At 49.2% G+C, this 13383-nt stretch overlaps 1 protein-coding gene across 4 annotated transcripts in view; it reads left to right on the forward strand.

Annotated features, from left to right (window-relative positions):
- Window positions 1–13383, forward strand: part of Sptbn2 (spectrin beta, non-erythrocytic 2) — a 39798-nt gene that overhangs the window by 22676 nt on the left and 3739 nt on the right. For all 4 annotated transcript variants that reach the window (XM_010635863.2, XM_010635864.1, XM_010635862.1 and 1 more), the window contains 16 exons: window positions 1012–1149; window positions 1478–2234; window positions 3117–3319; window positions 3687–3777; window positions 4013–4159; window positions 6112–6375; window positions 8008–8232; window positions 8562–8651; window positions 8963–9223; window positions 9303–9433; window positions 9660–9864; window positions 10560–10934; window positions 11802–12046; window positions 12145–12283; window positions 12878–12962; window positions 13155–13351. In XM_010635863.2, the coding sequence (XP_010634165.1) occupies window positions 1012–1149; window positions 1478–2234; window positions 3117–3319; window positions 3687–3777; window positions 4013–4159; window positions 6112–6375; window positions 8008–8232; window positions 8562–8651; window positions 8963–9223; window positions 9303–9433; window positions 9660–9864; window positions 10560–10934; window positions 11802–12046; window positions 12145–12283; window positions 12878–12962; window positions 13155–13351 (3553 nt within the window). The remainder of the gene's footprint in view (window positions 1–1011; window positions 1150–1477; window positions 2235–3116; window positions 3320–3686; window positions 3778–4012; window positions 4160–6111; window positions 6376–8007; window positions 8233–8561; window positions 8652–8962; window positions 9224–9302; window positions 9434–9659; window positions 9865–10559; window positions 10935–11801; window positions 12047–12144; window positions 12284–12877; window positions 12963–13154; window positions 13352–13383) is intronic.

A 13383-nucleotide genomic window follows, 5' to 3' on the forward strand; every position in this document is an offset into this window, starting at 1 on the left:
TTTTTTTTTTTTTTTTTGGTATCAGGGATCAAACTCGGGTCCTTGCGCTTGCAAGGCAGCAGCAGTACCACTGAACTAAATCCTCAGCCCCCATATATTACTTCTTAATTGTGTATGGACTTAAAATAGCTGAGGCTTTGAAGTTATCAACCCTTCAGGCAAATACTGATTAACCTCTTGTGAAAGAGTTTTATTCACAAAATAAAAAAACTTATTTAGAAAGGACATTTTTCTTATAGAACACCAATACCATTATCACATAGAACAAATTAGTAATTCCTTGATATCACCTACTATAAAATCTACCATAATCAAATTTTCTGTTTTTTGTTTTTGTTTGGTTTGGTTTCAAATATCCTATTACAGGGCTTGACAAACAAAATTCTTGGGCAAATCCAGTCTGCTGCCATTTTTTTGTGTGTGTGTGTGTTTTGTAAATAAAACTTTATTGGAGCAGAACTACACCCACTTATTTATATAGTCTGTGGTTGTGTTCAGTCACAAGACAGAGCTGAGAATTTGTGACAGAGACTGTGGCTCACAATCTGTGTATTCCTTTGCCTTTTACAGAAAACCTTTGCAGATCCTTCCCTACTAGAATATAAAAAGTCCCTGGGAGGCTAGTTATATTTTACACCTTTATCACTTAGACACACACGTTTTCGGTTATCACTTCATTTTTTTTTAGCTCATATTAGTGGGATGGGCCCTGGGTAGGAAGGAAGGGGTGAGCTCAAGGAAGAACAGTGAGGTTCTAGTAAAAGTGGGGTCCTGTTCATGCCAGGGTTGAGTTTAACGGTACAGCGATACCTGAGCTCCAACCATCACCATCTTTTGAACAACCCTAAAGAAGATAGTTTTTCTGTTTAGGGAGTTGGAGGCTCATCTCCTGACTCACAGGTACTGCAGACCTTGTGGGTTAAGAGATGCAGAGACACTGTCAGAAGGCTCAGGTTGAAAGAGAGGTGTTCTTGCAGCCTTCATGCACAGTCTCCCACTCATCCCACTTAGGTTTGAGACCCTGGAACCTGAAATGAATGCCCTGGCGGCAAGAATTACTGCTGTGAATGACATTGCTAAGCAGCTGCTGAAGGCCAACCCCCCGGGCAAGGACCGAATTATCAACACCCAGAAACAACTCAACCAGAGGTTTGCTTGAAGAGGGCGGCCCAGGGATGGAAAGAAAATGAAGCAGCTGGGGTGGCAACTGGGAGAGAGTTTGGTAAGGCCTGGAAGAGTGGCTAAAAATGAGGATCACCTGTTGGGGAGGAGAATCATGAAAGAGGAGGTCAAGGAGGTCCAGAGAAGCTGGTGACCCCATGGGGAGTGGTTAAGAAAAGGAGGAAGCAAGGAGGAGGATTAAGTAGCTGGGTAAATATCAAGGGAGAGAAGCTGGGAAGAAGCCTCCAGATGTACCTGACCAGGGAACAGAAGCTAAGCAGCTGCAAATGCCAGACCAAGCCTTCCCTATTTGCAGGTGGCAGCAGTTTAGGTCCCTGGCTGATGGGAAGAAGGCAGCTCTGACATCAGCCCTGGGCATCCAGAACTACTATCTAGAGTGCACAGAGACCCAGGCTTGGATGAGAGAAAAGACCAAGGTCATTGAGTCCACCCAAGGCCTAGGCAATGATCTGGCCGGGGTGTTGGCCCTGCAGCGGAAGCTGGCTGGTACAGAGCGTGACCTGGAGGCCATCTCTGCCCGGGTGGGTGAATTGACCCAAGAAGCAAATGCCCTGGCTGCTGGCCATCCAGCTCAAGCCCCTGCCATCAGCACCCGGCTTGGAGAGGTACAAACCGGCTGGGAAGACCTGCGGGCTACCATGAGGCGTCGAGAGGAGTCCCTGGGTGAGGCACGGCGGCTGCAGGACTTCCTGCGCAGCTTGGATGACTTCCAGGCTTGGCTAGGCCGCACACAGACTGCTGTGGCCTCTGAAGAAGGGCCAGCCACACTGCCTGAAGCAGAAGCCCTCCTGGCCCAACACGCAGCCCTTCGGGGAGAGGTGGAACGGGCCAAGAGCGAGTACAGCCGCCTGCGAGCCTTGGGTGAGGAAGTGACCCGAGACCAGGCTGATCCCCAGTGCCTCTTCCTACGGCAGCGACTAGAAGCTCTGGGCACTGGCTGGGAGGAGCTGGGTCGCATGTGGGAGAGCCGGCAAGGCCGCCTGGCCCAGGCGCATGGCTTCCAAGGATTCCTGCGAGATGCACGCCAGGCTGAGGGTGTGCTCAGCAGCCAGGTGAGAACCAGGGTCAAAGTCCCCACTAGGAAGAAAAGGAAAATGGAAACCAGGGAAAAGTATGAAGGAGCATGGAAGAGGAGGAAGACCACGCTAGTGGGCAGAGTAGCTGAGGAAGCAAGATGGGCAGGAAGAACATGTTAAAAACATGGAATTGAAAAAAGTCTATAGCAGTGTAACTCAAAATCTAAAGCTTAGGAGTGGCCTATATGTTCATTAACAGATGAGTGGATAAAGGAAATATGTTTATACATGCTGGAGTATTACTGTGCTGTAAAGAAGGATAGATTTTAGTCATTTGTAGAAAAATGGATGCACTTGAGACCATGGTGTTAAGTGAAATAAATGAGACACAGAAGCTTAAATATCACATACATTTATGAGAAGCCCATAAGTATAAATGATTTGTTAAAGATAAAGAACAGGAAACAGGAGACAGATCTTTTATAAATGGGAAGGGGATACAGAAATGGAGGAAAGGAGGATGGCAAAAGGGAATAAAAAGAATTGAGATATGTTAAGTACATGTACCTACCCCCTAAGATGAATGTAAATATATACTGTGAACATGTACTAATACATTTTTAATGTTAACGTAACTTACCAGAACTGACTTTAGAAGAAATAGAAAATCTGGCTAGTAATGTACCTATTCAATCAAATCAGTAGCTACAAATAAAATGGAACAGTATTTGGACTGGTAAAAGTCTTCCAGCTAACTTTCCTTGAACTTTAGACTCCCACATTAGACAGCCTCTCCCCTTCCATCTTTATAGTGGTTGGGCCGTCCTCTCCATCTCAGCTGTGCCACTTGGTGGGTCCACTCCGAGGGGTTGACTCTCTGTGCTTTGAGGGTGAGCTTGTTATCCCCCTCCCACACAGGAGTATGTTCTGTCTCACACGGAGATGCCAGGGACACTCCAGGCTGCTGATGCTGCCATTAAAAAGCTGGAAGACTTCATGAGTACCATGGATGCCAATGGAGAGCGCATTCGTGGGCTCCTGGAAGCTGGGCGCCAACTGGTGTCCAAGGGCAACATCCATGCTGAGAAGACCCAAGAGAAGGCAGACTCCATTGAGAGGAGGTGTGATGGGGATGTTGGAAGGATTGGAGGGGGAAATAAGTGAAAACAGGGTGGCCTTAAGGATGGAGATGTGGCACGGGTGAACTCACAGATGGCGAGGATGGGCTTGATAACCAAAGTGGAGGGGGAAGAATAGGATGGTTGAGAGGAGCTGGACCCAGGGTCTCAGCCTGTTCCCTCCACACTAGGGAAAAATGGAGTCTACTAGGGCAGCAGGCCTGGAAATCTGATATCTGGGGAGTGGGAGTCGTGTGGGGCTCCTTGGAGGAGTTATTCGCCAGGAGGAAGACTGAGGCTGCTCCATGAGTTAAAGGGGTGTGACCCTTTCACAGAAAGGTCAAGGTTTCACAAGGGGCTGTCATTACAGACACAGAAAGAATCAAGAGGCAGTACAGCAGCTTCTGGGTCGCCTTCGGGACAACCGAGAGCAGCAGCACTTCCTGCAAGACTGTCACGAGGTGAGACTCTCAGTTTCTTGGTGTCCCTGTGGCATCCTAGCCTTCTTCCTTTTACCAAATGCCCTTACTCTGAACCTAAAATAAGTGCATCGTGGTATCAGCAGAACCTATGAGCCCCTTCATGGCTTCTTGAATCTTCCAAGTCTACTGGCCACCTCAGCCCTTCTCATGTTCCACTCTCTTCTCCCTCTCAGATGTCCTCTTCCTTCTTTATCCTTGCTTTTGTTTGCTCCAGCTAAAACTCTGGATTGATGAGAAGATGCTGACAGCCCAAGATGTATCCTATGATGAGGCCCGCAACCTACACACCAAGTGGCAGAAGCACCAGGCATTCATGGCTGAACTGGCAGCCAACAAGGACTGGCTGGACAAGGTGGACAAGGTGAGCAGTGTGACAACAGCAGAAAGAATGAGTTTTTGGAGTTGCCTTTGGACAAGGTCCTGGCCACAGTCAGGCTGCAAGTGAACCTACTTCCAGGGTATGGTTCTTTGAGGATTAGAGTTCATGATGCACTGGGGCCACACTACCATGATATAAAGGTCTGGCCTAGGGAACAAATGTTTTGTAGCTGTGGAACAGTGACTCCAGAACTTCAAAAAAGTACAACTTAACAGAGAGCCAAACTTCAACTTTAGTTTGACACTCTTAACTGTTCCTGGATCCAGTGCAGGATGCCTTGTCTGCAGCAGGGATCCACAAACATGCTATAAAGGACTAGGTAGTAAATATTTGGGGCTTTGCAAGCCATATGATTTCTGTTGCAACTTCTTGTCTCTGCTGTCGTAGTGCAAAAACAGCCATAGAGAACATTTACACAAATATGAATATGATTGTCTTCCAACAAAACTATAGGGGCCAGGGATTTAGCTCAGTGGTTCCACTGCCTGCTTCATAAGTGCAAGGACCAGAGTTTGATCCCTGGTACCAAAAAACAAACAAACAAACAAGCTATTTATAAAAACAGGTAGCAGGCCAGACTTAATCCATCTGCCATAGTTTGCCAGCCCTTGTTTTTGTTGTTGTCGTTTTATTTTTTGGTCCTGGGGATTGAACTCAGGTCCTTGCGCTTGCAAGGCAGATGGCAGCACCACTGAGCTAAATCCCTGGCCCTACCAGCCTTCTTTTTGAGTCTTGCTTTTCCTGAACTTGGTCTCCCATCCACTCTTCCTCCATTTCTGAGGACAGGTGAAACTTTACTCAGCAAGTATTCCTGGCGACCATTCTGTGTGCTCAGCACACTGTTAGGTACTATGTGATACATTAAGACACTTTCTCTCCATCAAGGGCATGATAGCTGGGGAGAGGAGGAGACCAGTGCTTTTTCAGTGTTTCCATTTGTTCAGCAAGTATTTACTTGGTGCTGTTATATGCAAAGCGTTATTTTAAGCACAGTGTAGAATGAAGGTGATGCCACTGCAGGCTCCACCCTCCAAGAACAATGCTGTAGCCCAGGATGTGAGACATGTACATAAATAGCTAAATCTAGAGCTGAACATGATGCACTCAGAAAAGTCCAGGAAATCCTGGGGACTATGGAGAGGAGACAGGAGCATCCAGTACAGTCCTAAAGGATGAGTAGAATGTGGACAAGAAGAGATGTTTCTAGGTGGAGGAAAGCATGAACAGAGAGGCTGCTGAGAGCTGTTTCTGGGGCATCAGTTCTCTGGTATGTCCATCTTGCTTTCCACACATGCTTTTTATACACACTTCCCCAGAAACAAGAATCCTCCAGCCAAAGGGCTAGAAATGGAGGGGGACCATGTGGGACTTACTTGCATTGGTTCAAGTGAGGAGTAATGATCTGAAAAACATAGGATGATAGCAAATAATACAAGTCCACATGCAGCAGAACACTAGGGACCACAGGTACTGAGGAATCTCACATGAGGAAAGATTTCAGTGGCTTTTTTTTTTATTTTCAGTAATGGGGATTGAACTCAGGGCCTTCACACTGAACTATATCCCACCCCTTTTTTATTTTTTATTTTGAGACAGTCTCACTAAGTTATCCAGGCCTGGGCTTGAATTTGCAATCCTCCTGCCTCAGCCTCCCAGAGTGCTGGGACTACAGGCATAAACAACCACACAAAGGCTTTTTAATTAAAATGAGATCTGAGCCTTTCCTTGAAAGAAGAATAGGGTTTAATCTGCAGAGCAGACTGGGCATTTAGAAGAGGTTTAGAAAGGATATATTATGAGCTCACACAGGAACTAGGAATTATTGCCTATACTTCAGGCCTCTACTGCCTTTTGAGCCCCTGCTCTACTATCAGACTGTAGCATTCCGTTGTATCTAATTCTGGCACTTACACCTTCTTTGTCCTGCCATCTAGGAAGGGCGTGAGCTGTCTCTTGAGAAGCCAGACCTTAAAGCCCTTGTGTCAGAGAAGCTGGGGGACCTGCACCACCGCTGGGATGAGCTGGAGACCACCACCCAGGCCAAGGCCCGTAGCCTCTTTGATGCCAACCGGGCAGAGCTGTTTGCCCAAAGCTGCTCCGCCCTAGAGAGCTGGCTGGAGAGTCTGCAGGCCCAGCTGCACTCCGACGACTATGGAAAAGACCTCACCAGCGTCAACATTCTGCTTAAGAAGCAGCAGGTGCGCTACGGTCCTTGGGTGAGGAGGGTGAACTACAGGAGAAAGGACCAAGGCCTGGTAGATGACATCTTTTGATATATCTCAAAGTGACTTCTATGGGCCACTGGCATCAGAATTTCCAGAGGTTTATATCAGGCAGGACAAAGTCAAGAAACAGCACACAATAGTAATTTGAACAGAGAAACTTTCATTAAAAAAAGTATTCGTTAGCAAAAGATGGTTAACTATTAAAGAGCTGGTTTGGGATTTAGCTCAGTGGTGCCCCCACCTGCCTCACAAGCACAAGGTCCCAAGTTTGATCCCTGGTACCAAAAAAAAAAAAAAAAAAAACAAAACTATTAAAGAGCTGTCTTAATCCATTTTCTGATGTTATAACAGACTACCTGGGAGTAGGTAATTTATAAAGAATACTGTTTTGGACACTGGAAGCCCAGGAGCTTGGCATGAGCATCTGTTTGGTTTCTGGTGAGGGCATCGTGCTACGACATAACATGCGTGGCAGAAGACGAGAAGGGAAACAAGTGCATACACAGGAGACAAAAATCCACCTCTCGAAGGTCCCACCACCTCTGTATACTGTTACATTGGGGATCAAATTTCAACATGAGTTTTGGAGGGACAAACCATGTTCAAACCATAACAGATGTGAAGAGAACTCTGCAGCAGAGGTCAGAGAATTTTTCCTATAAGGAACGACACAATAAATATTTCGGACTTTGTGGGTCGTATGTTCTCTGTCAAAACTATTCAACTCTATCCTAAAAAACAGTCATAGGCAGTACATTTTTTGAAAAAGGGGTGGGACTATAAACTTTATCTACAAAATAAAATGGGCTGTATCTGCTGATCCGTGATTTTAAGAATCCTTGAACAGCAAATGTAGGGAGCTGCTGTATCTCAAGGGCCAAGGAAGGGATGAAATAGCTGAGTTTCAGTTCACACTGAAATAGGAAGAGGCAGAGGCCCACTAAATGCCCTAAATTTTGCTGTGGTATCACGGACCACAGCAGGCCTGCAGCTGGCAACCCAAGCCTGGCCTACAGGATGTTGCCCCTGGAGTGTCAGCAAAACTTGTCAGGGGGGTAGAGCCATGGGATCTATTGTACACTGTGCAGTTTTGTTGTAGGAGCAAGAAGAAAAGCGGGCTGGAACTTTAGGAATCCTCTTGTGCTAGCCCTCTAGCACTCTCTACTGATAAACCCTGACATTGCGCCAGCTAGCATAGCAGAAAATGTCCAGTTCCAACATCTCAAAGCAGAGCAGAGATGACTTTGGGACTGAAATAACAGTAAACTGATAACAGGCATAGTTATCAGACATACAACCCTGCATTCTTATATATATTAGAGTTCAAGATCCACTAATCTGGACCATGAAAGGATGCTGTGGGATGAGCCCAGGGATAAGAAATCATTATTGCCTATAATCCTAGCACTTTGGGAGGCAGGGGCAGGAGGAATGCAAGCTCAACACCAGCCTGGATAACATAGCATGTTGGAGGCCACCCTGGAGCATAGTGAGATGCAGTCTCAAAACAAAAACAAAAATAAATCATAATTGGTTTGATATAGACTAGTATGTCCTGAGCTTGGAGGTGGAAATATGCCACTAACATCTCCCTCTGGTTTGCAGATGCTGGAACGGGAGATGGCCGTGAGAGAGAAGGAGGTAGAGGCAATCCAGGCCCAGGCAAAGGCACTGGCCCAGGAAGACCAGGGTGCCGGGGAGGTGGAGAGAACCTCAAGGGCCGTGGAGGAGAAGTTCAGGGCCCTGTGCCAGCCCATGAAGGAACGCTGCCAACGCCTACAGGCCTCTCGTGAGCAGCACCAGTTCCATCGGGATGTGGAGGATGAGATTGTGAGTCACTGGTCCCTGGACATGGGATAAAGACTTCATGGGCAAACTGCCTCTGCCGTATGGCTCTCAAGCCTCCTTCCTGGACATTGGGGAGGTGCCAGCAATGTTCCACTCTCTCTCCCTTTGGCACTGGGAGTCTCCCCATCTAGGGAATCTCTGGGATGTCCCCCAGATCCCTGTATCCCAGAGCTAGAGATGACTGTTCCCTGCACACATCCATAGTGCTCACTTCAGCAGCACATATGCATAGCACTAAGTATCCCTGTGCGCCAGCCCCCAGTGCTGACTCTGTCCTCTGCGCCTCCACTGACCCCCTTCTTCTTATTCAGTTGTGGGTGACGGAGCGGCTGCCCATGGCCAGCTCTATGGAACATGGCAAGGACCTGCCCAGCGTCCAGCTGCTCATGAAGAAAAACCAGGTGAGGCAGAGGCTAAGGGAAAAAGAAAAGTTCCCCCAGGGATTTAGCTCAGTGGTGCTGCCGCCTGCCTTGAAAGTGCAAGGTCAATTCCTGATACCAAAAATAAAATTCCCAAGAGCAGCTTTCCCCAACCTCCTTTATTGCTACATGGTCCCATACCTAGTGGTTCACCTTTCCTCACCTTGGGAGGGCAAGTTCTGTTGGGAGGGGCGTGTGAGGACTAAAGGGGCATCCCTGGGCCTGGAGAGGGGATGTAGGCTCCAGTCCCTTTGCAAGGCTTTCAGTGTGTCTTTTGCTATGGCTGGACATAGACCCTGCAGAAGGAGATCCAGGGCCACGAGCCTCGGATTGCAGACCTTACAGAGCGGCAGCATGCTCTGGGTGCAGCAGCAGCAGGCCCTGAGCTGGCCGAGCTCCAGGAAATGTGGAAACGCCTGAGCCATGAGCTGGAGCTCCGGGGGAAGAGGCTGGAGGAAGCCCTGCGGGCCCAGCAGTTCTACCGTGATGCCGCCGAGGCTGAGGCCTGGATGGGTGAGCAGGAGTTACACATGATGGGCCAGGAGAAAGCCAAGGTGAGAGCCACGGCAGAATCAGTCAGTGTGGTGAATATTTCTTCTCCTACTCTCTTGACACCCACTGTTCCTCTTCTAGGATGAGCCGAGTGCCCAGGCAGAGGTCAAAAAGCATCAGGTGTTGGAGCAAGCCCTGGCTGACTATGCCCAGACTATCCACCAGCTGGCAGCCAGCAGCCAAGATATGATTGACCATGAGCATCCAGAGAGGTAAGCTCACAGGCCTCAAAGGGGCCCAGCTCCCAGAGGATAGGGAAACCTGTTCCTGGAAGGTACAGGGATATAGCACTTTCTCTAATATATATAGAACATTCTAGAAAGTTGGAGAAGCAGAGACTTAGTGAGGAATCGAGGGTTTAATAGGGACAGGGCCCTAGGGAACAGGCCAGGAATCAGCACAATGTATCATAAGCACCATGGTGCCCCCTCTTTGCAGCACACGGCTAACCATCCGCCAGGCCCAGGTGGACAAGCTGTATGCCAGCCTGAAGGAGCTGGCAGGGGAACGGCGAGAGCGCCTGCAGGAGCACTTGCGGCTGTGCCAGCTACGCCGAGAGCTGGATGACCTGGAACAGTGGATCCAGGAGCGTGAGGTGGTGGCTGCCTCCCATGAGCTGGGCCAGGACTATGAGCATGTAACTGTGAGTACAGAAGGACACCCTATGGGTCAGTGCCAAAGGTTTGAGGAGTCATGGGAAGCTAAGGCCTCTAACAGGGTAGTGCACTGGGGATCAGGGGCACAAGAGCAGGCAGAGCAGGTGAGTAATTTGAAGAATTGTGCGGAAAGGGAGACATGGGTTGAGCATAGCAAAAAGGGAATTAATTGCTAATCACACTTTTTCAACAGAACTTAATAAAACAGAGCTTTAGATTTCCTCCTACAGGTTGGGGATTTGTGTTTAGATTGGGGACTTGGACCCTCATGGTACAGAAATATAAACCAGAGTTAGAGGATCCTTGTCTAAGGATTAACGGGTTCAAAGCACCTCTGCTGCCTTTGCTAGGACTAGGAGGCATCAGAGAAAATACTGTCACATACTGCCTAGTGACATTTTGGCCAAGAACAGACTGTCTACACAATGGTGGTCCCCTAAGATTAGACCACCTAGTGATGCCTGAGCCGTCTTAGTTTGTGTAAGCACACTCTGACAACATTGCCTTGCAAATCCATTTCTCAGTATGTATCCTTGTCAAGTGACATATGACTGTAGGGTGAGAAGCAGCTGTAATGCCCATTAACTCAGTGGGGTTTCAGTTTGGGGGGAAAGACTCTGTCAGGCAGGGACCTCACCCATCAGTGTCACATCCTTGTCCTTACAACTTTTTCCTCTGCCAGATGCTCCGGGACAAATTCCGTGAGTTCTCCAGGGACACAAGCACCATCGGTCAGGAGCGTGTAAACAGTGCCAACACTCTGGCCAACGGGCTCATTGCAGGGGGCCATGCTGCACGGGCCACCGTGGCTGAGTGGAAGGACAGTCTCAATGAGTCCTGGGCTGACCTGCTCGAGCTTCTGGACACGCGGGGTCAGGTGCTGGCTGCTGCATACGAACTGCAGCGTTTCCTGCACAGTGCCCGCCAAGCCCTGGCACGGGTGCAGCACAAGCAACAGCAGCTTCCAGATGCTACCGGCCGGGACCTCAATGCCGCTGAGGCCCTGCAGCGCCGGCACTGTGCCTACGAGCATGACATTCAGGCCCTCAGTGCCCAGGTCTGACCCCCATGGAGGAAGGGAGAAAGGCTGAAAGGAGACTGTAGAAAATAGGGTGGGGTGTGCTAGGAGCCAGGGGGCAAATCTCAGAAATGCTGGGAAGATGGCACCTGAGAGATCACTCAGAAATAAGGATAGATTCGTTCTAGGAGCTGAGTGTGGTGGTGCACATCAGTAGTCACAGCTCTATGGGAGGCTGAGGCGGGAGGTCACAAGTGTGAACCTAGATTGGACAGCTTAGTGACTCAGCAAGATCCTGTCTCAAAATAAAAAAATAAAAAGGCCCAGGGATGTAGTTCAGTGCAAAAAGCCTTGGGTTCAATCCAAAGAATTTTTCCAGGAAAACATCTCCAGCCAAAAGACATTAGTCACTACATTCCCTTTTAATGATAAGCCTCCTTGAGGGGCCCACATTTTCAGGTGGTCCTAGTGGCTGGAGGATTTTTCATTCTATACTAAAGTCTGCCTGTTGTTGACACCCAGGCTAGAGATTAGGACTTGTTGAAGTATCATAGATCCTTCATCCATTTACACCCAGATTCCTGTTGCAGGCTGCGTGTCTCATGTTTAGCGATCTTTGAAGTTCCTCATGTGCTGGGCAGGTCTCTGAAAACTCAGCTGCTTAGTAGCTCTAAAAGCCCTATCCCCTGGGCTCAGCTCAGGCCCCCAGATGAGCCCAACAGGGCAGCATATAGTAAGGCTTCTGCCTTCACCTTCCCACCCAGCCCTTTCCTGACCCTCTTCCTTGTCCTGACTCTGACTGGTAAAACAGGCAGGAGGAGGTAGACAGCAGCAGCCAGGGCCAAGGGAGGCTACAGCTCCTTGGAGTCTCCCTGCTTAGTCTGTCTCTGACCTGGGGCCCCACAGGTCCAGCAGGTGCAGGATGATGGCCATCGGCTCCAGAAGGCCTATGCTGGAGACAAAGCTGAGGAGATTGGCCGCCACATGCAGGCTGTGGCTGAGGCCTGGGCCCAGCTTCAGGGAAGCTCTGCTGCCCGCCGCCAGCTGCTGCTGGACACCACGGACAAGTTCCGATTCTTCAAGGCTGTCCGGGAGCTGATGCTATGGATGGATGGGATTAACCTGCAGATGGATGCCCAGGAGCGGCCCCGGTGAGACCGGGGTGCCCAACAGCCTCCATAGGTTGTGTGGGCAGGTGTCTATGATGGGGATGGGAATAATGGGTGATACTGTCTCTGTATCCCTCCAGGGATGTATCCTCTGCAGATCTCGTCATCAAGAACCAACAAGGCATCAAAGCAGAGATAGAGGCCAGAGCTGACCGCTTCTCTTCCTGCATTGACATGGGGCAGGAGCTGCTGGCAAGGAGCCATTATGCTGCTGAGGAGGTAAGTAAGGCTGGGCCAGCCTCACAGAGCAGGCTCAAAGCCGATTTTGCCTGAGTCTTTCTTTCTGCTTCCTCTCATTCTTTGTAAGAAATCTTTCACTTTCTGACCCCTCAGTACTATTCAGAGATCTCCCATATTCTCTTTCCTCCAGAACTTTCTTCTCCTCTTCTTCCTCCTCTTCTGTGGCACTGGGGTTTGAACTCATGGCCTTACCAGCCCTTTTTAACTTTTTTTTTTATTTTTGCAGTACTAGGAATCAATTATAGAGATATTCTACCACTGAGCTATATCCCCAGCCCTCTCTAAACTGCTCAGGTGGGACTTGGACATGCAGTCCTACTTCAGCTTCCCTCAGTGCTGCGATTACTGATATGTCCCCAGACCTTTTTATTTTTTAAGACAGAGTCTCACTAATTCACTAAGTTGCCCAGGCTAAGCTTGAATTTGTAATTCTCATGTCTTGGCCTCCCTGGGTACTAGATGACAGGTGTGTGCTATCATGCCTAGTTCTACTTCTTAAAATCTCAACTTACCCTGGGCAGCTCTCTGGAAAGGCCCTACTGCCTTGTGCTAACTCATGTTTCTGCCCCCCAGATCTCAGAGAAGCTATCTCAGCTGCAAGCCCGGCGCCAGGAGACAGCTGACAAGTGGCAGGAGAAGATGGACTGGCTCCAGCTTGGTGAGTCACTGTGGGGATACCTGGTCCTGGGAGGAGGGGTTAGGCATCCTTTCCTGTAGTTTTCAGGGTAGGAGAGACCAGGAACCCTGGCACTGCCATGGGTCTGTGCCTTCTTTTGCCCGTTCCTAGGGGCACTATCCCACCAGTGCCTGTTCTGACCTACCATCTCTCTGTATCCCCCAATCCTGGCAGTTTTGGAAGTGCTCGTGTTTGGTAGAGATGCAGGGATGGCAGAGGCCTGGCTATGTAGCCAGGAGCCACTGGTGCGGAGCGCAGAACTGGGCTGCACAGTGGATGAAGTGGAAAACCTCATCAAGCGGCATGAAGCCTTTCAGAAGTCCGCAGTCGCCTGGGAGGAGCGTTTCAGTGCACTGGAGAAGCTTACTGCGGTGAGGGCCATGGTTCTCCAGGGTGTCTGCCA

Source organism: Fukomys damarensis, unplaced genomic scaffold (genome assembly GCF_012274545.1).
Source record: "Fukomys damarensis isolate Sample0158 unplaced genomic scaffold, DMR_v1.0_HiC HiC_scaffold_27, whole genome shotgun sequence".
NCBI lineage: Eukaryota > Metazoa > Chordata > Mammalia > Rodentia > Bathyergidae > Fukomys > Fukomys damarensis.